Source organism: Gopherus flavomarginatus, chromosome 14 (assembly GCF_025201925.1).
Source record: "Gopherus flavomarginatus isolate rGopFla2 chromosome 14, rGopFla2.mat.asm, whole genome shotgun sequence".
Classification (NCBI taxonomy): domain Eukaryota; kingdom Metazoa; phylum Chordata; order Testudines; family Testudinidae; genus Gopherus; species Gopherus flavomarginatus.
In genome coordinates this window covers 34,558,950-34,584,398 of record NC_066630.1, presented here as the reverse complement: position 1 = coordinate 34,584,398, position 25,449 = coordinate 34,558,950, and the positions used below count along the sequence as shown (strand labels likewise).

The following is a 25,449-nucleotide window of genomic DNA, read 5'->3' as shown; positions in this document are numbered from 1 at the left end:
TGCAACACATTACCTGTAAGATTCTCATCAGCCTTCATCACAGAAGGTCCTAATGGATTTATGAATGTTTACATGGCCTGATTCGTCACTGCATTACTTCTACTTTATGTGGGCAGTTTTGGGCAACACAACACTTTTAAACAGTTTTATTTAGGGTTGATGATTCAACTAAGACACATCGGTGAAAGGGGGAAACGTGGACTGATTCAGACACGTGAGAGGCAATGACCACGTGGAATGCTAACTGCCTTGCTCTGGAAGTTATGTATTCTGTTGTTGAGCGGTATTTCATTACAGAAACATATAAGCAAGAAAACAAGAGGCTTCTGGGATTTTCACAATGGTATGACAGGTGGAAGACACGCTTCCACCACCACCACCACCAGGTATCAGAACATTGTGGCAATTACAGACACTCCAGCAAGGTAAGAGGAAGTTCGAAATGTCTGGAGGAATGACATCAAGACAGGTTGCAGTTTACTGAAAAATAAAAATCAATGTATGTTGGTTGATTGATTCCCAGTCTATTCTTCCTGCAAAGGAACTATAATTGTGACCTAAAGCCATGACTGTTCTGGCAGGTACTGACTCCATCTTTGAGCAGACAAGACTTGCTTTCCTGTAAGATTACAAAGGGCAATAGATTCCATAAGGATAATTCACAATATAGGTGTATCAATGTCTTTTTAAATGTCCTTAGCCAACCAGGAGCTAATTTACAGGTCCTTGCTGTAGGAATGTATTGTGTGTGAAAAGCTAATTCACATAAGTTTCCTATGCATTTTCTCCTGTTCTTTCAAAAACATATGTTTTATGCTAGTTTGCATAAAACCAAACTATTCTATTAAGAAAGTGAAGACTAATACATTTTCAGGAAGCATATTAAATATGTGCCATTCATGTTGTAATAAACAAATTCAGTGGTTAATCCCCTTTCCTCTGTTTTGTGGAGCTATTTTAAAAATACTGAAGGATTTGGGGGAAAACTTTTCATTCATCCCCCTTTATTTTTTTTAATGAAAACTTGACATTTCAGTTAAAATGGTTATTGACGTTTGAAAAGTTTTAACCAGCTCAACTAATTCAGGGAATAATGAGTCATAGAAACTATCCCAACCCAGACAGTGTAGACTGGATGCAAGGAGGTATGGAGTCACACAAGGCTTGTTCCCATGAAGTGCTGAGAATTGACAGTTCCCCTCAACTTCAACAAAAGTTGCCAGCAGGCAGCACATTTTAGGGTCTGGCCCTTAATGAAAGAGAGCAGATGACCCTTTTTCATCCTCCTTTCACTCCAATATTTGTCATATATTTCAGCCTGGTAGCAATGTTTGTCTATCACCTCATTATCCTTCCTTTTTGCCACCATAACACTATACTGTAACTATGTAACACACTGTATAGTGGACCATTTTCAGATCTGGATGTCTTGATAGTTCATATTGCATCAAATTCAAGGTCTTGGTCCTCATCTCCAAGGTGAATAATGGTCTAGAGATCATTTACAGTTCCAAGATGAGGACCACAGTGACACCTCTGCTCTTCAGGCACAATGGAACACCTCTGCCACAAAGAGAAAGCTTGTTTGTGAAGGAGACTCAGATTTCTCAGGGGCCAGTGGAATGCTCCCTGTGCCTCAGATTAATTTTAGGATGCAAAGTGCACCAGTCATAGGCAGTAGGTTCTCTCTCTCAGCAGCTGCATAATTTAACAGAGGAGACTGGTATGGTGAATCACAGAAATAGAGACATACCAGCTTTAGTTATCATCCAAGTAACCAAAGCATTAATGCAACTGAAGAAGAAACAAAGACGCATAACAAAATACCCCCTGGATCACACTTAGGCTGACACAAAAGATAAAGCAATTCTCCAACACTGATACACTTAAACCCTTATAGAGACTGGTAAAGACAGAAGAAAAAATAAGTGGAGATCACCACAAGGTTGTTCTTACTCAGGTTTCCACCATTTGGTCTTCCCTAGTGTCCCAACTAGGGGTCAGTTTGATCATCTTTTATATACTTTTTTCCTTACATTCCCCACTCAACCAGGAGCATATTTGATTTAGGTCTCTGCCCCTTTGCCCATGTTTGTCATTCCAGGGGACCATAATTCAGGTTCCAATTGCTAGCAAAAACTACTTGTGTCATACATTTCCTAATGGTTCTGTTTTGTAAATGTGGTTTCTCCATGGTTACATATACCCAAAAAATGGTTATTTTAAGTTTCTGTGTTGTACTTTTTTATCACAAACTACATATTGCAAAATCTTATGACCTCAAGTCAATCACTTGTGCTAAGCTTTCTACTAGGCCTTGCTTAGGCCTCAGCCTGTTGCCAAGCCTAAATACCCATATTATACGTCCTCCTATTTGCATTTCAGCTATTTTAGATTATTAAAAGCAATCTTGCACATAAAATATAATCTGACCTTGACCCTATCAGGTGATGGGTTACAGGTCAATAACTCCCACAGGAACAAAGAACCATCATTGCCCTCCTCACTTCCTTTTCCAATCACAAGATGTTCTTTTACCTTTACTAATAGCCCAACAAAACAATTCTCCCCCTAGAGAGAAAGAATAGAACCCCCTGTGACAGACAGTAGTCATATCACTTAATGCACTACTGGAAAATGCTCATATACCACAGTGATGGACTCAGCGTGAGAACCTAAATAGAACACGTACCTAAGTCCTGCATTTGGGCATTGAGATAGTATAGCATTTTCCAGGAGGAGCCCTCAGCTCTGAAACGTGCTCCTCCACTGCTCCAAAACAGCCCAGGTCCGTTGAACTACCAGACTTGCCGCAAGGTGTGTCTATTAGAGTCTGCAGCTTTGGCTTGCAGTTTGATGATAGTGGGGAGCTGTATGTTCTACAGGTGGTTTAGAATTTTCATTTGCAACTTACAACACGGAGGCCTCAGTGTCTTGGATTGGCCCCTTTTTGATAAGCACATTCGGATGTGAGTGCTCCCGTACTGGGTAAACATGACCTATAAAAGAACTAAGATTTTTAAAATGAGACTCTCCATAGTCTTCATATTCACAGTACATTTCTATTCCAGCATTTGTCTTCTGCTTCGTGAAATGTCAGCTGCTTACAACCACTGAAGACCTATACAAGTGCATTTCCAATTGGATCTTAAATTAGAAAAAGAAGCAATTGAAGTTTTAAATCTATCTAGTGAACAATTACTGTACTAAATTCAAATCAAGCAATTTTCTGAAAGTACTTCAATAAATTATCTGTGTAATTAGCAGTAGAAGTCTGCTATTTTTAAACTCTGAACAATGATAAAATGAATTTTTTGTACCGTATATTATAATGCAGATGAGAATGGTGCTAATTTCTTGGTTTTCAAGATAAATTATGGCAAACAAATATATGAGATGAGACACTGAACAAGCAACAGAAAAGAGAATGTACAAAGTAGGTGTTGGAGCACATAGAGCCTAAGAAGACAGTGTGATGTGATGTACTGACTTTATCACATTGCTTTCTATGGCTGACAGGACTCAAGTCCTAACTATTCCTGAACTTCAAATGTATCATCTGGCCTCTGATTTCTTCAGATAGTGAATTTATGGCCTAAATCGTCTTTCTTGGACACAAATTGAATCTGTTTTTATCATCCAAGTTGCCTTTGATATTAGCAAAGGTTAGTCCCCAAGCCCATTCTTTAAGATCCCATGACTACACTAAAGACTTGGTTGAAAGGGAACAATAAAGATTTCAGCTTAATAAAGACTACCTACCCATTAACACTAAATTTAGACAACTTGTACTTCCCTCCCTCTTAATGTGTAGATTATTACAAGACTGGAAGTTATATAACCAACACCTTATATATCCTGAGATCTATTTATGTTCAGTCTCTGAATTTAAAACTTCCTTTAAGCTTCCTCCACCTGATTTGCATATTAACTTAACATTAACGGTGATCGCCCCTTAAGCAGTATGATATCTCCCTTACCACTCTGTACAGCCACAAACTTACTTTGGAATTCGCCTTCTTTCCTAAGTTTCTTCTACTGTCATTGGCTCTTGTTTAACAGAGACAAGAACAAATCACTAAAGAAACTGCGATGAATGGTTAAGCCTGCTAAGTAATACTCACCTAAGAACCTGGCAGGTGGCTGTTTTATGGGTTTCTTTGGCCACAGTTTATATCTTCACAAGAGGAAGACTAGATCTAACCATTTTTAGGGGTTCTCATCTTTTCTGAAGTCATTGAGGTACCAGTTAAGCCTCAGAATCACAAGGAGTAGCACCTTCAGAGGTCTGTCCTTCCAGGCACCCATTTCTAGGACTTCTCACCACCTCCTGCTTTCTTCCCTCAAGGCACAGCTACAGAAGAAGTGCAAGTTCTGCCTGCAATGCCCATTGTTGTACCACAGACTTTGTACAAATTTCTGGATGGAGGGTACCAGTATATAATCTGAAGACAGATTGGTGGATCTAGTGGAGAGAAGATTACATGGTGCATAGGAAGTGAGGAAGTGAAATAGGGATGAGGAGGAAATCAGAACAGAGATGTAGCTAGGTAAAAGAATATGTAAAGCTTTAAAGAGGAGAACTTTGATACAGTAAGACACTGAAAACCAGTGAATGGAATGACATGATGTAAGAAATGGGGAACCGCTGGTCAAGTTGTTATGGCTAATTGATGTGAATTGAGCCCTTTTTATGTTCATGCACAGATCTCAGTCGCTACAAGTTATTTGCAGTTCCTTAGAGCCAGTCAGAAAAGACTACAGAAAAGACAGTGAGAAAACTCAAAATTACAAAAATGGATATATTTTTACTAGCTCTGCAGTTCATACCTAAAGGAATACTTTATACCAATACATGTAAAATTAAGGATGGTCACATGAAGTATCCATAGTATGTGACTGGTAACTTACACCGCATGCTATTGTTAGGCCTCATTGTACTAGGGGTTGTACGACTACATGAGGAAGCCTTTTTTGCTTGAACTCTTAGCATCTTTACCCCAGGTATGTACGTACATACATACACATATATACATACAGACATACCTGGGATAAAGAAACTAAGAGCTCAGACAAAAAATGGCTTCCTTATGTGGTCCACACACACTCAAAATAATCTAATTGAGGCACAATATAATTTTCCTTCTACCTATGAGGCATTGCTTTATGAATTATGAAGACCTTGCCTTCATCCATACATATAACTCAGCTGTTAAGCCCCTGCGTATTATGCCAGATTTTCGTTAACTTCCATGATCAACTTTTATCAACAAATCTACCTTGGAAAAACAAGCAGCCCAATTTTCACTTTTATCAGCTAAGTAATTAAAAAGGCTACAATTTCCACTCAGGAGGTTCCTAGAACATACCTTTGATACTTAATAAATTGAATCCCAGACTGCGAGATGTACCTGAAGCTTTTATTTACTTTGAATTGCTTTTTTGCTGGTATCACCAATGCCCTATGTTACCTGTGTGTGCTACAACTTTCTTGGTACATGGAACTGACAAAATTACAAAAGCCTGAAAGATAGTTGAGGCAGAAAGAAAAAGAAAACAAGCAACCAGGAAAAAAAAATAATTTGCTGACTAAAATATACATATATGGAGAGTTGCCTGATTCACATAGGCAGAATGTTTGCACTATACATATAGATGGATTCTCTAATGAGGTTTGTTATACCTGTCACATATAGCAAAGAAAAGATGTTACCTGTTGCTGAACAATAGCACTTCAGATACTGTCAGGTGCTTACTATAAAGTTTGTACCACTGGGATTCAAGCAGATACTTGTGTTTAACTATTTAAACACGAAGGGATAGATCCTCAACTGGTGTAGATTAACATAGCTCCATTGTCTTAACTGGCACTACATCAAGTGATATTAGCTGTGGATCTGGCACTTTAGATGAATCCTTGCATTTTGTTTTTAACCTTGTTGACAAGAACAGAAAAGCTAGTTTGGATAAAGTACCCAATATTCACTCTAAACTCAAACAAACTGTATCAGTTAGAAGCATCAAAATATGACTATTTTCCTTTTATTCATGTTGGTGCATCTCTGCCTTGACTGGAGTTTAGCCTTTGAGAAGAAGCAGAATCACCAAAACATCACAAGAAAGGGAAATCTCATAGTATTTTCACCCAGTGGATAGAATAAACTGTGTGCCAGTTTCATGTCCATACCTGTACCCTCAGACAAATATCCAGACAATCTCTGAAAAAAGACTAACTTAAGGATGGCAGTCCTATTTACCCTATATATTGCTCCAGAACATTATGTGTAATAGTACAATAAAGCTCCTTTGGCCCAGAAATGTTCTACATTTTTCTTTGTCCTGTCAGTGTGAGTGATTGCTGAACCCAGACTAGAAGGAGACTAGTCTGTAAAAGGAAGCTTACTGGAACACCACTGAGGGTGAGGTTTTATCTGTATTCAGTTTTCTTATTGTATTAGGCATAGACTTGTGTGTTTTGTTTTATTTTGTTTGGTAATTCACTTTGTTCTGTCTGTTACTATTTAGAACCACTTAAATCCAACTTTCTGTATTTAATAAAATCACTTTTTACTTATTAATTAACCCAGAGTATGTAATAATACTGGGGGGGACAGCTGTGCATCTCTCTCTCAGTGTTACAGAGGGTCAACAATTTATGAGTTTACCCAGTATACGCTTTATAGAGAGTAAACTGGATTTATTTGGGGTTTGGACCCCACTGGGAGTTGGGCATCTGAGTGTAAAAAACAGGAATACTTCTTAAGCTGCTTTCTGTTAAGCTTGCAGTTTATGGGACGTGGTTGAGACCTGGGTCTGTGTTTGTGGCCAGCAATCATGTCTGGCACAACCAGGCAGGGCTCTGGAGTCCCAAGCTGGCAGGGAAAGCAAGGGCAGAAGTAGTCTTGGCACATCAATTGGCAGCCCCAAGGGGGTTTCTGTGATCCACCCCGTCACAAGCTCTTCATTGATTTTTAAAGTATTTGGTTACAGTCAGTATGTTATTGCCCCTATGAAATTGGCTTTATAATGTATTATATTAATTTTTTGAAGCTCTTTGTGGGACAGGCATGAAATAATGTGATTGTTAAGTTCTTAACAGCAAAAGAGGCGAGGCAGTATAATTGTTAGAGGGGGAAAAAAAGATGTGATTGCAAGGCGATGGTGTAGACATGACCTTGTTTGCAGCAAGATGCCCAATCAGCAGATTTTGTTACAGTAGTTCAAGACACATAATTTCTTGCCTTCCAAATATATTCTCTTCAGGTTGTTATTAAGCCATAAACTCGATATTGCTTTTTGGAAGAAATGAAGCTGGTTAAAATCCATCAACTGGCACAGTAAATAAGGGTACATTGATCAGTGCAACAGAGTTTGGACCAGTTCTTACCTCTGCAATAAAGAGACCCTGGGCATGAAGTCCTGGTAAAAGTAATGTGAAAAGGTTTTATTAAAAAAAAAAACAAAAAAACACAATACCAACAACTTAAATTCTCTTATCTATCAAATAAGTTAATTAAAATAGCTTGAGATACTACAGCTGCATATGACTCCTTCCGACAGAATTGTAGTTTTATAAACACACATTTAATCTTTAATATTTCTCTCCTCCGTGTTGTATCAAAGGCCCACATAAGCAGGGGGAACTGATAACACAGAAAGGGCTGTCAAATGCACAAAGTACGTAGACAAAGTAGTCAACAGAGAAAATTTTCCTTCTTTTCCAGCCATTTTGGTTTGAATTTTCTTAAACGGCTGGTGATATGGGCTCCTCAATTGGAGACACCTTAAAGAGCCTGAAGTTTAGAGGTTGGGGGTGCACAGCACTTTCTGAAAATCAGGCCTCGTTAACATGTGTCAAGTTGGGTGTCCAAAGTCAGTAGTCATTTTAGACCATCTTGGCCTTCAGGGGGCATCCCGCTAATTAACTAGGCCACACAATGCCCCTGTGAGGCAAGGAACTGTTATTAACTTCAATTTACAGAGGAGGAAGCAGACAAAAAAAGTTTAGCAATAGCTTGTTTCTGCTTCGCACCCTGGGTCCATAGTAGAACCATGAATGTGCTTCTCTATGTGCATCCACAGCAGCAAAGTTATCTACAGATGGTGAGAGCTTTTCCGTTTATGACTTTCCACTTTGAAAACAATTTTAAAGTATTTAAAACAGGGATTTAATTCACATTTAACAAGACTTTATGGCATTTAGTTTGTTAACAGCAATGATTTGAGATTTAATAGGCAGATGATCAAGCTCATGTTTTAATGAGGCAAAATTTCACGCAAACAGTGTCCAATTAAAATTATTATATGAAAATTAAATTGTTTCTTAATCATAATGAATATTGGGGTATTTAATCCTCTTATAAAAGGAAACTATTAATGGCTTATGTATGTAAATTAAAGTGCACAGGATATAACTCTTACAGGGGCCTACAAGTCTGTTTTAGAAATCTATAATATTAACATACATTGCTTTTATCTTGTGTCAATAAATGACCAGCACGACCCTGCCCCTGTGGTGTAGGGGGACGGCTAGAGTCAGCTGAATTATTCATTGCCAAAAAAACCATCCCCCAAATTTAACCTTTTTTCCTGTCTACTAACTCATCCCAATTTCTACAATGTCTGAATCATTTTAAAAGGGCATTCACTGACCAGTTTATTCAAACAAGTTTTAGCTTATGGGTTGTTTGTTTGCTTATTTCAACTGTTCTCTGTTATTGATGGTGGGTGCTTGTTGGCCTATGTCACAAGGTGTATTTCCTGCTCCCTAATTGGAAGACAACCTCAGTGAAATGTTAGAACAAACAGCCATCGTGCTTCCTGTGCGAGTTTTCAGCTTTATTCTTGATTTTAAAAATGATGATGCTTTTGAGATCCATGAATATTTAAACTTGCCATATAAACTGGTAGACATAAGAATACTTACAAGTAACAAACATAACCCCACTAATCACAATGCAACTCCTCATTTATTTGTGAAGTTATTTGCACATCACTTTTTGACAAGTTCTATTTAACTTATAGGGAAGAGCAGGAACATAATGTTACCTCATCTCTCCTCAAAATGAATGGGTAATATAAAACTCAAGTTACTAATCTTAACTTGATGGTACTAGTAAAGGCTCCATTATTTCCCCCCAGAGAAGGGTCTGGACAGAAATAAATATATGCCTTGCCAGGTACTTTTAAGTATTTGAAAACATGGCTAAGTCGATGCTAACACTCCAGCCATGCTAGTAGCCCCAGAACTTGAAGTCAGGTATTTGGTACACAAATAAATTACTTGGAAAATGACTGCTTGGATCTGCATCAAGTATCAGCCAAATATTGTGCAATATTCATATCATGGAGGAGAAACCCTCCACTCACAGAAACCTAAGGAGAATGAAGAAAAGATATAGTACAAACAGAGACAAGAGGAGATAAATATTTTAGGCTAAGTTCTTTCCTGGATGATACTTTAGGTTACACTATATTACCCACAAGTAGTACTCTCTGTAACTTTCAGATAGAGTAGAGCCCCTATTTATTAATTAATTAGGGATAGAGTTTATAAATTGAAAAGTTCATAACACTGAACATCTCAAAATTACAGTAAGTGCAGTGTACAAATTGCAATATGGTGAACTGCATCACTATCCTCTTGTCCTTCAACCAATGCAAAGTGACTTCCAGTGCATGGTAGACACTGGAACGTGAGGGGATGTTGACTTGTTCTTCACTGACATCACTTTCATTATGCAATTTTTGTTTGCAAGACTGGTGTTCTTCAAATCAAGATTCCACTGTAATTAGTTACTACTTCTGCTGCAATCACACTGATCTCTTCATGCATCTTATTCCTTCACTTATTTTTGCCTGCCTCACCCCACTGAAGCCAAGAAAGATGTTCAGGTGCATAAGAAAAAGGGTTTATCTCAATGTTCATCAGAAATGTAAAGAGGAGGAGTTTCTCCTAAGGGTTCGGCTCCAGTTTGGTGAAATTTGGTAACATGTTGTTTTCAGTCTTAGTCTAGTTTTCATACAAGGTACCCTTGATGAGAAAGCACCAGCAATTTTTATCCTACATTATGACTGTATAACTGGTACCTTCATCCTTTAGCAGCACCACCGGGTGGCAGGAACTTCTTACCCTGATGTAGGCAATCTCTAAACTGATGGAGGTCACATACTGTTACTGGCTTGACAAAGGCACACACCCATTTGGCAGTGTGCTGTCACACAAGTCTTTCAGTTTGCATCTGATACTATAAACAGCCTAACAGAGAGATTGAGAGAGAGAAAAAGATGGTCTACAATTGGTGTAACTAATGTCAGAGATAGAATAAGCCAACTCCACCCCTCCCTGCTTAAATCTACAAAAGCCTTTTCTCTACTGTTTTAATTTCTTGTCAGTAAGGATTTCCTTCATTAAAATCTTTCTGTAGGCACATGCAGGGAGCTCATCACCATGGTCTGAGTGCCTGAACATGGTAGCAATATTAGAGTCTCACACCAAGAACTCCAAAAGTTAACAGTTCATGCAATAGATGCTGTGGAAGCAGGGTGAAGAGGAAGAAGGTATTTAAATCTTATGTTCAAACTCCATGGTTTTCTCACATTCCACATTAGCTACATAATATCGGTGTGGATGCTCTACTGCTACTTGGCTTAAGAATCAAGGCACTGAGCAAGGTTCCAGATTTAAGGGGGCCTGTTTTGTTAATAAGAAACAGCAGGAAAGTAGCAAATAGTTGTGTATGATATAAGGTGATTCCCTTAAGTACTATACAAGCAAGACAGTAACTTAAGTATTAATGCTCTGAATTCCAACTTTAAAAGCACGTGTGTATTTACTGTAGCTGAAAAGTCTCAAGACCAACAGCATAACTGAGCTGCAAAAAAACCTAATCTTACAAACATCCTGCAGTTCATGTCATTAAGTCAGGAGGAGTGCATAGTGTGACCAGATTTTAAGTAGTATATCTTTCAAAGACACTCTCTTTGATACTATCAACAGCACGTTTTACTACTTCAGTGATCTTTTAATCTGTTAATCAATGTTCACTTGGCCACCTAGCTAAACCAGAAAGTAAAATCTGAAGTTTTCTTCAGCTCTGTTCCTAAACTGTGTTTGAGGCAATGTCTACACTACCCACCAGATTGATGGGCAGCAATCGATCTATCAGGGACCAATTTATCACGTGTAGTGAGTAGACTGTACTCCAACTCGGCGAGACACAGAAGTGAAGTCGATGGGGGAGCCGCAGCAATCGACCCCGCACCAGAAGGACGCAAGGTAAGTCAAACTAAAATACGTCGACTTCAGCTATGTTATTCTCATAGCTGAAGTTGCATATCTTAGGTCAATCCCCTCCTCCGCCAGTATAGACCAGGCCTGAGTCACACTTGTCTATGCAAACAGTTGTACTTCAACCTAGGAAAGTCAGCAATTACCTACATTGCTTCCTTCCCAGCATCTAGGACTGGTAGGAAACTCTTTCTACCTGAGAATAGCCATAAGCTGTTTTTCCCGACTTCTTTAATAAGTTCATGCATAAGAACATGTCTCAGCTCACTAACCAACAAAGCTGCAGCGTAAGAGAGTAAGTGCTTCTATCCTGTGACAAGAAGATTTACACTTTGGAGGACTGCAGCAATGTTAGTTATGAAATTGAGACATCTTCTGATACTTGGCATTAGCCTTAGTTTGTAACAGTCTCCTTTTCTCATCTTCTAGGTCCCTTCCTGGGAGTCAAACAAAATACAATGATCTGAGAATTTGCCCTTTCAGTGTCGGGAAGTTGGATGGCTGATTCATCAGGTGCCATTTCTGTTTCCTTCCTTTTGTCAGTTCTCACCATTCTTAGTAGCTGAGCATTTTAGGTTCTCCTGGCAAAAAAGAGCATATTTCTGTTAGAACTCTTTGGATGGGTGTGGAGTAGGGAGGAAGGAAGAAAGGGATCTTCCACAGAATGGAATCATCCATAGACTAGGATCATCCACAGAATCTGCAAGAATGTACCTCATCCACCACATATTCACATTAATAGGGATAAGCAGAGCTATCATAGTAAAATCAGAGTTAAAATAATCAACACTAAAAACAAACAAGAGTTTGGAAGGGAGGTTAACCCTCCAGCTTAAGGGCTTAAGCCAACCTCTGCTGAACGGGGGTCAGGATGAAAACATTCCTGTGGTTATCCCATAACTACCCACACCAATGTGTCTTGCACCTTCCTCTGAAACATCTGATATTGATTATAGTTAGTGAGAGGATACTACTGCTAAATGGAGGACTGGACAATCCTCCTTTATGTAATATCATCATGTTCTTATTATGCCTCTGGCATTTAGGGCAGCCACGAAGCTCCTCCACTCCTGTCTGTTTCTGGCAAGTCTTTCAATGGTTCCCCAACTGTGACCCAGGTTTTTCAGCTTGGCTTCCACAGCTTTTTGCCATGTTGTTTTCAGGCGGCCTCATTTTTGCTTGCCTTCAGGAGTCCATCTTATTGCTACTCTGGTGATGGAATCAGTTTCCGTGAGAAGCACATGACTGATCCATCTCCAATGCCACCTGGCAATGATGGTGCTCAGATCCTCTTGGCTTCACTGTGTCAATAGACTTTCATTTAGGGGATCACAAAATTACAACTTCTCATATTCAATGTTACCAACCCCCGGAAATCTTCAGTAATGGTAGCACATTTCTACACCTTCAATATTGCCACTCCTCAAAGCCCTCCCTTTGGAAAGGATCCTCAGAAGAGTTGCTGCACTATAAGAAAGTGAAGCACTATCAGACAGTGTGCAATTTTCTATTTATATATACAAAGAACAACTATTCCAGATCCCACAGCAACTCCAGTTCTTTCTAGCTCTGGGACAGTTTTCCAACACCAGTTTCACTCATGCTAACTTTAAAAAGGATGACAGAAACAATTAGGAATGAATAATTTCTACAGTCAAGTTAGCACAGGAGAGGAAAAAACACTACAGAATATTTGGGCAAAACTGTTTTCATATGGCAGTTTCAAGCAAACACATGAACAGAAGCAGAACTTCTGAAGAGTTTGATTAAACATGCAAAAAATGGAAGATACCTTCTGGGAAGGAAGTTTTTACTTCCAGGGATCAAAGAGAGGATTGCCAGCCCTTAATCCCTAAATCCTGAAGAGCCTGGAGCATGAGTAGTTTTCAGAGGCTGACAAGTATTCCATGGAGGATTCCAGAATTGAGCAGAGGTCTTTATCATCATAAAAGCTCTTTCCTGAAGACTCCAGGGAAATTCTGATGTGCAGATTGCCTGGACAGCAGAATCAGAATAATCAGGAATAATCTAGGTTTCCCTAAAACACTCCCTGACAAGATAGAATCAAATTCTAGAGACTGTTCCTGGAGAGAATTTTCCCCATAAAGGAAGACTAGCAAGATCTTTAAAAATGAAAAACAAAAAACCCTGAACAGCTGGGCAGTGGAAAAGGCAGGTAACTCCCGTGTTTGAAGAAACATGAAAATGGCAGGCAACAGCCAACAGCATGCAACCTTGGTAAGACAGAAGGTGTTGAATTTCACACTGTGCCTGAATTAAAGGCTATGAATACAGTAAGTACAGTGCAGGAAGAACAGTAGTGGTGTAGAAAGTCACTCTTATTAAACATACCACACAAAACTAGCCAGCTGTCATGAGGAAAGTGAATCAGAAAGACTGCCAATGCCAATCACTGACAGATGTTCCTTCCAGAGTCTGAAGCTGCTGGCCACAGACAAAGAGAAAGCTCTGGAAGTGTTGCCACAAAAATACAGTCACCAAGAAGCAGCCAAGGGCCATAAAAATGACAGACAGTGACTAATAAGGGGAATGCTGAAAAAATAACTGACCTACTACAGTTTCATGCTCATTCTGCCATCATACCTAGTAGGAGCTGAAATTGGCACAAGGCTTCCTTTAGAATTCAAAGTAATGTGTGACAAAACTGATGCTAAGCAACTAGTCCTGTGTCATTGCAGTTACAAAGGAAAAAAGAGTTACTGTACCTCTATGCAGTTACTGCAGGTTCTATTTGCTCTATGGAGAAAGAAGGCCAGATTTTGCTTTCAGTCACAGCGATGTAAAATCCAGAGTAATTCCACTGACTTTGATGAAAATTTAAGGTTTACAACAATGTCAGTTATCCTTGTGAATTTGATATAGAATGAGTCATTTAGCTTCATCTAGGATCTAGGCCATTGGTTTTCAAACAGTGAGGAGCACCCTGGGGAGGCACAATCAGGTTATGGCAGGCATGCAAGGTAGGGCACAGGGCTGCAGCAGCCAGGTGTCCGGGCCAGGGCAGCAGTGGGGACAGCATGCAGGGAGTCCCCAGTGGTCATGGGGAATGGACAGAGGACTACAGGGAACACAATGCAGCCCCACCCACAGCAGCTTGTTCTCCCCCTGGTCTGGACCCCTGGGTACTCCCTGCATGCTCCTCCTGCTATTGCCCTGCTGTGGGCAGGACAGCCCGCCAGCCACAGCCTCGGTATTTTAAACCCTTTGGAGCCTGCGGGAGCAAGAGGCTTTGGGTCAGGAAGCGGGTGGGGTGAGGAAGGTACTAGCATGGGCTTCTCCCATGAAGGAGTCAGTTAGGTCCTGCTGCTGCCTAGGGTATGAGTAACCCACTCCCCTCCGTGAGTCACCTTCTGCCCAGACGGACGAGCGTTGGGGTGGGTGGGACTGTTCTATGACTCCCATGGAGAAAAGGGGCACAGCAATCCAAGTTCAGGAACCTCTGCTCTAGACTAAACTGCACCTTTTCCTGTTTTATAGACTGAAGTCTCTTAGACACTTCTCTGCCTTATTACTGCAGTATCAGAGCACTTCACCATCTGTACAAATCTATCCTCACACCACCACAAAGAGGCAGGGCAGTGCTGTTATCCCCACTCTACAGATGGGGAACTGAGGCCAGGGAGACTAAGGGATTTGCCAAAGGTCACACAGGAAGTCTGTGGCAGAGTGGAGAACTGAACCCAGGGCTGAGTCCCAGGGTAGCATCCAAATCACTTAGTGGGAAGAAAGTCAGATGAGATGTTCTGAACCAAGCCTTCATTTAAGGGTTAATTTCTGTGCCACCGTAGTAACTTGCTGTCACAATTGGACGAACATTTTCATTCAGGTACGTTTTCTTGGGTTAACCCAAGTGACACTTCAGTAACAGAAATCAGCTTTTTCTTAAACTGATTTAAATGTTACAGACATCCCAAGTCACAAGATGGGTACATTTCACATATAATGTGTTTTAAGCAAACATTTTCCCCTCACCTTAGCTTCTCGGCAGTGACTCCAGATGACTCTGACTTCAGCATGCACCATGCTATGACATTACACCAACCAGAGCTCTGGCCCAAGCATGGAGTTGTCCTATAGTGGCTTAAATAACTAGTGTTCCTTAGATTATATTGCACATTGCCTAGCAGGCCCCAGCACCTACTGTGGTGTGAGGAAGGTTGTTTTTAATATTTAAATACGTAGTGCAAAAATATGCAGCTGTCACTGTCACTTTTCTGAGCCCCTGTTGGTCAGCTCCACTGGGGCTCCAGGGTAATGACGACATCCTAGCAGGAGGCCTGCTTGAGTGTCATAGTAAATAGGAACCAGCATGGGGCAACACTGGGAACATGAGGGGAAAAACTAGTTACAGTGAAATTAATAAAAGCCCACAGTAAATGTACCGTGAGACTGTCAGCTTCCTGTGCACTTACTCATGGTACTAAGCACTAGGTTATGTCCATTTGGAAGATTAGGCCCTAAATAATAGGACTGTGTTGAAAACAAACCATATTAATGCTGCTACTGGTCATTCACTGATAATGGCATTTTAGCTCTCAGAGTTGGAGAGAAACAGGCCGGCAGTGAGCGATAAGAGTTCAATATTACAGCCCAGTCAATAAGGAAAGAATGAATTCAAATGACTTCGCTAGTGCTTATACGTTAGTTAGGAAAGAAAGATACTGATCCAAGTAGTTTGGACAGTACGAATACAGTAATGAGACAGGCAAACACTAAACATCAGAAGTTTCCCTCTATCTTAAGTTTCAATTGTGATGTTGACGGATTATTTGGAAGAAATAAGAACTCAGGGCCTGATTCTAAAATGGGTTGATCAACTCCTGCGAGAGGGTGAGTACCCTTAATTCATATTGACTTCTTAGGAACTCGGGATGCTCAGCACGCTGCAGGATTAAACCTCACAAGTCCATAATGAGAGATCTATGAAGCCAGCACCACTTCTCCCTTACATGACATAATCCATATTTTCACCGCAGATGTTACAGCTGGCAAGCAGTGCACTCAAAACCGGGGCATTATTAACAGGTTTTGTTATGTTGTGTGAAATGCTGATTAGCAAAGCTGTCTCAGTGTGTACGCAGTCTCCGCTTGTCAACATGTGGGATGACAAAGGCAAAGGAGACATAAAAAGGAAGAGGCTTCTGTTTCTTCGAGCATCAGAGGAGGTGTTACAGCAGCTCTTCCTTGCGTGCTGACAGAAGGGATCTGAAATGGGGCTTGGGATAGGGTAGAAGAGGAAAAATTGGGGTGATTTGCTTCAAAATAAAACTTTTCTTTCCTGCATAGCAGTGACGACTAGAGTGAACTGTGTGCTTGATAGGCAGAAGTCTTAGTGAGATGGCTGAAGAGAAACAGGAGTTTTTAGGAGCCAGGGAGAACACACACAAAATCCTTTCATCATGTCTGCCTTCACCTTCCCCATGCACACAGGGTAACTTGTCAAACTAGCTCCATTAGCCACAAAGTAGGGCTAAGGATGGTGCTTCTGAAAGCACAGCTCCTGAATGACTATAACAATACACCACTGCGGATTGAAAATGACATTTCAACTTTCGTGAGATGTATGGTCTGTTGAATGCTTGATTCAATGTATGTTGCAGTCCCAGGCTATCTTGGAGAAATGTCATAAACCTGGCCCCATTGATCTAACTGAAACATTATGCCAAGAAACGTTTAGAACGCAATTATGCTAACAGAATCTGGCCTCATTAATGCCTGAGAAATCCACAGCAAACATGAAAAGGAAGAGATATCAAGTGGGAAGGGTCTACAGCACTCTCCCTGTCAGATCCACGGTGATTAGCAATATCCATCGGTTCACTGATTAGCTGTAGCTGCCCCTCCACTTACAACGTAGAGTGGCTCTTCCTTGGCATCCGAGAAAGCAAATGATCAGGAATGGACAGTTTAGACCCATAGAGTTCCACTTGCAAACCCAGCTCTCTATGCAAAGAGATGCCATTAACAAACCATTCAGTGCAGTTTACCTGTACCCTTCATTCTATTTCTTGCATTTTTTCCTCCTTTTCAGTCAGATGGACACAACATCAAAATGCTTTTAGTCGTCCTGCCATGTTGTATCAGTTTGCCCTTTTCCCCTTGCTACAAAATCATAATGTATCAACTTGATACAGCTTGATATTTACAGGTCACTAGTTCCAATTGTATGAAGGGATAAAATATCATGTGAGAGGCCTGCATAGGATTTGGGCAAAGATTTTGATCAGAGGTGGAGAGCAGTGCTTTAGTGATTAGAGGACTAAGTGAATTACTCTTGTTAATGGAGACAGTAGCAGACCAAAGGCCACACAAAGTAACATTAAAACACTGGACGACAAGCTCTTGCCCGTCATCAGGAACTGAGCATCATAAGATTGAGAAAAGACAAGCCTCAGGCAGGTTTCAACAACAAAAACTAAGTCAATCCAACATGTGAAATGAAGAAAGAGGGTTTTACTCTCGGACACAAATATTTGTCCTTTAAGAACTGCAACTATTTAACTGATGAGCAGTAATCAAATCCCAACAGCATAGCACATTCTTTCTAAGTTTACTTCAATAACACCTAATGTTTTACAGCCCAAACATCGTAGAGGGTGCATAAATCAGACACATTACTGAATGGGCACTATCACCAGTTTTTGAAGCTGGCATAATGAAATCCTTCCTTCTCTGCAGACAGTTTATCAGCACAATAAAGCATAGGGATCTGAAGTCTACAGAACACAATTTCTCCAGGTTTACCACATGTAATGAGCAGCACAGAAAATATGTTGTACAACCTCATGCTCCCTCCTCTTTAACCAGCAGAACTCCATTGATGTCTATGGAGTTATTCCTATTTAAACCAGTGTGAGATGATAATTGCATCAAAAGTTTATCCTCATGATCTAAAGCCCTAGCACCTAGAATCAGGAAACATCCAGGGTTTTGCCTCCTTTGCTGGGTTAGAGGAAAGCACCTCTATTTCCGCCCTCCAGATGGTTGGCACGTTCCTTCTGAAATGCTGCAATTGCAGCGGAACAGCAAAGTTTAAAGAATGCCACCACACAGATGCTACACTCGCATTCAGCAGCACAGACATTAATCTTGGCACATCAGCCAAGAAAATGGTTTGTAAATTTCCAGAATCATTGAATTTAGTACATCTAAATCTGGGATTGTTTTGTTGGTGGAGACTAAAACAAAAGCCCCGAAGACATCACTTGGCAAAATAAGTAAGTGATTAGATCTGAAAAAATAATCATTTAAATTGACAACATCAAGGTAGATATGTTAAATCAAGATTAAATGGATTTTTTAAACAGGATACCATACATTATTGCAGTAACCATTGCTCTATAATTAAATTACTTTCCATAAAGGACAGTAATCATTTTTTTTTCTCTTGGAAAATTAGCCAGTGATTTTAGTGTTCCTAGGAAGAGGACAATGACATGAAACATTTGCTGTGGACAGAAATAAATGTCACCAGTCCAAATCTAGAGTAACATGATACACTTCACAAGTCGGCATAGGCATGATTGAGCTCAGAATTTGGCCTATTATCTTGAAACAGAAAGATATTGACAATTAAAAGGGAAAATAGAAAAACATAAATAAATACCATGGAACTGACAGCATTCTCGTTCACAGCACCCTGTATACAAGATTTCATGAAAAAACCTTCTTTGAGAAAAGTGAATGCAAACAAGAAGTTTCTTGTGTTTTGGCTGCAGATAGGACATAATCAAAATGGAGGTGGCCTGTCTGTAATATTAGAGCAAACCAGCAAGAATGAAAGACAGAACAGAGTCAAATCACCTCTGGGGTGACTCTGCCGAAAGCAACAGTGACCGAGATTAATTTGGCCCCTTCGATGCCAGATATTATCAGGTCTTTATCCCAGTTTCTCCCCAGGCAGGATCCTGCATAGATAATAGTACTGCTCTTTACCTAGTTTGGCCTCAAGTTACTATCGATCTCACTCTTTAGTACAGGTGTTTTACTTCATTTGTTAATCCTTTCTTTATTCTCTTTTTTCAGCAAGGGGCTCTTGAATCCGAACCCAAACCCAAACCCACCCTCCCCTCTGACCCCAGAAAAATGGTTAACTTGTTCTCTCAAGGCAACAACCCCTGGTACGTAGCAGGGTTTTAAGAGTTCTTTCTACATTAAAAGGATGCCTTCCTTCCCCAGCAGGAGCTGATCTAACTGGCTGAGCACGGAAAGCCTCCACCCAAGCCTGTGCATCTCTCTCTCTGCCAAGGGACAGAGAAACACCGTAATTCAGCCTATGTATTTTTTTTAATTCTCCCTCAGGGCACTTTTTAAAAGAGCTCCGAGTCCTGCAGCAATAGGAATCTGCAGCTCACAGGGATCCTACCCTATAAGGGACATGTTGAAACGCTGGTGTGACCTTTACTGCACAGACTCCAGGAGGTCAATGGTGTGTATAACCAGCTCTTCATGCTCACAGCTGTGGCTGCCACTACAGCCCTCTTTTGGGACCCATGAATCTCCTTATTAATCCCATCCCTGGATGGGGTACAATGGGTTTCCCCCAGCCTCCTATTTAATAAGAAACCCCACCTATTATGCCAATAACTCCCTCCACAAACACACCACTTGGTGGTGCGGAACCTATTCTCTCATGGTGTTGTTGGGAGAAGATTGGACACTTGATCTTGAGATTTGCAGCTAGGCACCTGCATCAAATTGCTTTGCAGAGGGCCCCGGTTTCCTGGAAATGGCCCCATTCTCATCTTCCCCAAGTCTGAAAATGTCACCTCTGCAATACCGCTCTACACCTGCAACCCCAGGCCCACAACAGCAATTCTATGCCATGTCCCTAGACTGGAAAGTGACTGTAGAATAAATAGGGCAAGAACAACAGTGGAAACAAATTGCTGTATTCAGGTAAAGTAAAATATCTCCCATCTCACCTCAGATTCTCACTGAGAAAGCAGAACAGTTATCTCTTTAGAATCCAAGACAGATTGTCCGAGAAAGGATAATCTCTATAATTCATGGCGTCCTGACAATACTGGACTTCGCTACAGTTGTGTGTTTTCCCACAGGGATAAGTGCAAAATCCATTTCAACGCAACAAAATCCACAGGACTCCACAAAACTACCAAAGCCTCAACATGTACACCTTTTAGTATTTCATGAACCTGTGACAGTGGAATTGCCAAGGAAGGGTGAAGGCCTGTCTGTGGCATGACTCAGTGGGGTTTTAAGAAGAGGCGCACCCTTCCCCAGGTACACACACAGGGGAATGGGCCTCTGGGCCCCTGGGCCCCAGCAGCAGGAGTGCTCTAAGGACATAGCTTTTGTTTTGCCTTATTTTGTCAGTGAAATGCACCCTGAGGAGAGGACCTGACAAGAGATTTGGGTGGCTCTGAATTCTTCCCCTGCTGATGAGAGCGCCAACCATTTTACACAACTAAACAAGCTGCTTTGCAAATAGGACAGAACCTAAGTCACAAAGATGAACAATTACAAACAGGATCAGTCAGTTACTTTTTCTCAGGCAGGTGGTTTAATGTTCCTTCACGATGTGTGTAATTTACAGACCACTGCTTTCAGGCATAGAGTAGATCTGAACTGCTTAAGGAACACATTCGCTTGTTAAGAGTTTCAAGTTAGTGTCACATTGATTCTAAGACTATCGCAGCCATAGACTTACATGGTCTTCCTTCTCAAAGCATTAACCTGTACTGCTCTCTCAAAGTCTCCTGGGTTGTATGAGGCTTGGGGGTGAGGAGGAGTTAGATACAATTATCCACAAGAACATTCTAGGCTCATTCAAAAGAAAAGCAAAATAAATATAGATGAATATACGGACTTACCATTTTTGTCAGCGCGTCTGAAAATCTAGAATTAAAAAAGAGAGACATTTTTACTATTTTTTGTGATTTGTTACATTTCTTTTTTACTAAATGGTTAATCTCAAGATTATATCCAGTTCCAAACCTAAACAGTGTGATCAAGATTTCTAGCCTGTCAAAGCTAATTTCTGATGGTATTTTTATTTTGTATTTTAGAGGGTATTTACTGTGAAAAGCAGAAGTTATTGGCTTATTTAAATCCTGGGATGGTGGGAAGCATCCACTAGAAAAGGCCCTCCCCTTCCCTGATGAGGGAGGGGCCACAGACCCCAGAATTTAAGTGATTACTGAGGAAGGAAGTTATTGGACTGACAGTATTGGAATTTTCATTTATGCATAGAGTAATTTACATCTTAGACAGGAGTAGAGCAACCATCTCTACGCTTCCGGTGTTTTAAACATTCATCCAATCTTGCTCAGAGCAGGTGCTTAAGATACCTGTAGCAGCCAGTTTCCAGTCTATGCTAGGGCTCATAAATTTGCTGACACTAGTTAAGCACCACTGGAGCTAACGGTATGAAATGTTTGCAAAATTCCTCTAGACTACAGTAGACTAGGCCTTTCCATGCTAATCATTGTTCTCACTGCTGAGATTGCCAACAAAAATGCATCCAAGAGTAGTGCTGATTTTGAAGTATAGATATTTATCCTCAAGAAATTAACGGAAACCACAAACTCATTCTATTAAGAACTATTAGAGGGCATCAAGCAGTGATAACTTTCAGTCACTACTATCAGGGAGAGAGGTGCCAGGCTTCATATACATACTCTATTTTGTCCTAAGCCATGCAGTCTACCACTTCAATAGTGAAGTATTTGCTCAAAGAAGGAAATGGAAAGATTACAAGTCTCACTTCAAAGTACTGTACCCACACCCTTGTGCTGACTCTCCAGCCAGCCAGAACAAGTCCCACTCCCCACTAAAGAGTCAATAGACTTTTTGCCACAAAACCCTTTAGCATTTCAGTGGGGGCAGGATCAGAATCCCTTTGTGAGTTCTTGATTCTACCTGTTAAGCATCAACTTCACGTTTCGCTCTGGGTCAAAGAGGAGGAGACAAGGTGCTTGTGCCATGGAGTTGGCCATCATGGCACAACATAATTAATAATGAGGAACTCTTGTGAAGACTGGGATTTGATAGGTAAGTGAGACAAATAACTGTTGGCATAGGTTTTCCCATATATTGCTGCAAATTTAAATGCTCAGTGTCAAAAGGGAAATCATCATCATCATCATCGCCTCCTTTTTAAGCCTGATCCCATTATTTTGGACTAGAAAGGAGAATTTTGCTAAACAAAAGAAAGATTTTATTGTGGAGGGAATAAAAGCTGCAGCAGGCAGTTCAGAGTCAGTCATAAAATTAAAGTCTTATTTTCTGGGTCATAAATTCATTTTTTTTTTAAATCAAAGGAGAAAATGCTGCATGAAAGAAAGAACCCAGGAGTCAAATTGAACTGCACAATGTGTTACTTAAATGAATACCATTTAATTAAGTAACATTAAATCAATGTTCTACTAGGGTATCGCCTATCCTATATAAGGCTTGAAATGGATACTGTACAAAGACAATGACTCAACATTATATAAATATTTAAGGATGAGCACCCCATTTCTGATACAAAAAGATCCATATTAGAAAAGTCAAACCAACCTCAGAACTCAAGACCTTTAACAGAAGGCACCAGATGCTGGCCCACTGTCAATCTCTACAGACAGATCCTGCAGGGTTTGGCTTGTGTAACCAACATCAGCTGAACCCAGGGGGTTCATTCAGCCTCAGTATAGATACTCTTTTGAGGTTCAGCCACTGGAATGAACATAAGACACCTGGGGGAGTATTTACACACAAAGAGACCATTACCCGAGTCAAGTGTAGTGATAGGGAAATGGGTGTGCCTTAAAGGACCCAACTGTTCACTCACACACAGACCAAATCCAAACCCAAGCTGTTAAGAGGTTCAAAAGTTCAACTAATTTCCCCTTCACCTCTCCTGCTCTTCCTGTTTTTAGAAGGGACAGGAAAAAACAGTGATGAAACACTGAGAGAAAGACACTTCTTGTAATCTCCTCAGCCTGACCACATAGAGAATACTGGAAAAAGGCCTGTTCACAAGAGTTTACTACCTGCTTTTGCAACCCCGAAAAGGTTTAGATACCATTTGGATAGGCATACAGGCTGCATTAGAGTTTCACTGCTGCAACCCTTCTTAAAGGGAACATGTGGCAGATGGGGCTGCCCCATAGCAGCCCCTGTGGCACCAATCCTGGTACTGGAGGTGCTCTCCGCCTTAGTCTACTAGCTTTGGACACCTGTTTGGAGCATGGTGGCCCTTGCTGTAAGTTTGGCATCCGTCTCTAAATAGTTAAATCAAAAAAATAAACCCAAATGTGGCTGTCTATGCCTTTAAATAAAGAGCATAAACCTCAAATTCAAGTGCTTAGCTGCAGTGCTGAGGGCACGGCCCTGGCCTGGCCTAGGGGCTCTGGCCGAGCACCGAGGAGTTCCTCCCCATCCCAATGACATCTCACACTGCCCTGAGAAGAAAGCTTGTCTGCTGCTTAACTGGCCTGCTGGTTCCCGATTGGTCGGTGTCTCCACCTGGCCCATCTAGGCCTCTGGAGTACTAAGTCATGCTGGTAGCCTGACCGAGTGGGTTTTCCTTCTGCAAGGGTTGTCAGGGTGACACGGCCTACAGAAGGGGTCAGAGAAGGCCTGACAGACTGCATCACTGGGCCCTCAGAACAGCAGCTGGCTGTTAAAACTTCATCAGTTCTGCCAGTCGTGGGGAGGGTGTATTGGGGACAGAGCTGGCACTGAGTTTCTGTATAAACGGACCTAGATATCAACTGATCCCTTGGAAATGGTCCCATGGGAGGGGTAAACCATACACGCAGATGGAGTGAATTGAAGAGACATCTCCACAAGGAGCATGTCTGAGAATTCCTCCACTCCAACCTCCATTTCCTGTGGGTTCCTCATGAGCCCAATGAGAACAGTGAAAAATGTAAGTGTAAAATCCTACCCATCCGAGTGTTCCTATTGACTTCAGGTTTGCAGGACTGGGCCATATATGGGCAGCCTGCGAAGGGCATGTCTATCAGGAAGCAGTTATTTGTAAATCCAATCTTTTTAAATGTAGCTAAGTGGACAACATTGCCTTGCATCTGGGTTATAGCATGGAGCCCCACAACAAACAACAGAAGAATAAATCAAGCGAGCCCCATTTAATGTCCTCAGTTTGACTAGGACAGGTTCATTCACTGGGCCGTTGGACACACCCCTATAAACAATACCCATTGTATGCTGCCTCTAGTATGCAATGTTTTTCCTTTCCTCTTTTCTTCTTACTCACAGAGGATCAGCAGATGTTATCTTTGTGTTTTAAATGCTGATTACTCCACATTTTTTGTTTCCTTGCTGCATCCTTCTGTTATTGTTCTCTGGTGCCTTGAATCAAAGACGCTATATAAAAGTGTAATACAGAAGCAGTAAAAGCTATTTAAGGTGTTAGAGGAGACATTCTGCTCTCAAAGTATGATGGTCCGAGGGGGAATATCATTGGTAGTAAGAAATGTAGCTTTTTAACAATGTTTTGGGACAAGTAAAGAGCTGTTTGGGAGCTCAGTTCTCACCTCACTGAAATCCTAACAAGGAAAGATTTTCCTCCAATTTATTACCCTGAGAAATGCATTACTGAGAGTATAATCTAGGAAAAAATCCCATCATAGAAGACCAGATCTCATCATACAGTAGTAGTATGGCCAAGGACAGATTAAACACAAAATGTGACCTAGCTCAGGAGTTAACTTAAAAAAGGGTGGGAGATACTGAATTATGGGTCATCTCTTAAGATGCCACTCATGTGGCAAAGTTTTAGAAAAAATGATGCACTAACATACACTGGCAGAGTTGGATAGCCCTGCTAGAAATTGGCAAGCGCCAGAATTTCTAGGATCCAGATCATGGGCATGTACTAACTTTCCTCCTTTTTGTTTTTATGTTTTGCAATTTGTACTAGAGCAGAGACTGTTAATTCATTAAAAGGTTCTAATTCCTCCTTGGTCAATGTGTAAGATTCCTATTAGGGCCAATGGAAAAAACATACAAACACTGAGAGTCTCCTTTCACTAAGCAGAGATCAAGAGTCGACAGCCAAAGCCATTAATAAAGTTGGGAGTAACATACCAGACTAAGGAACTTCTCAGTCCTTAAACCTGCAAGAGTTTCTTCTATATGGAGTTTTTACTGGTGGGCCAGCACATCAT

General features: G+C 40.8%; 1 protein-coding gene across 1 annotated transcript in view; it reads right to left on the bottom strand.

Annotated features, from left to right (window-relative positions):
* NECAB2 (N-terminal EF-hand calcium binding protein 2) overlaps positions 1-25,449 on the bottom strand; it is a 316,012-nt gene that overhangs the window by 269,418 nt on the left and 21,145 nt on the right. Inside the window, exon 2 of the mRNA XM_050922735.1 lies at positions 21,145-21,169. Coding sequence (XP_050778692.1) covers positions 21,145-21,169 — 25 coding nt within the window. The remainder of the gene's footprint in view (positions 1-21,144; positions 21,170-25,449) is intronic.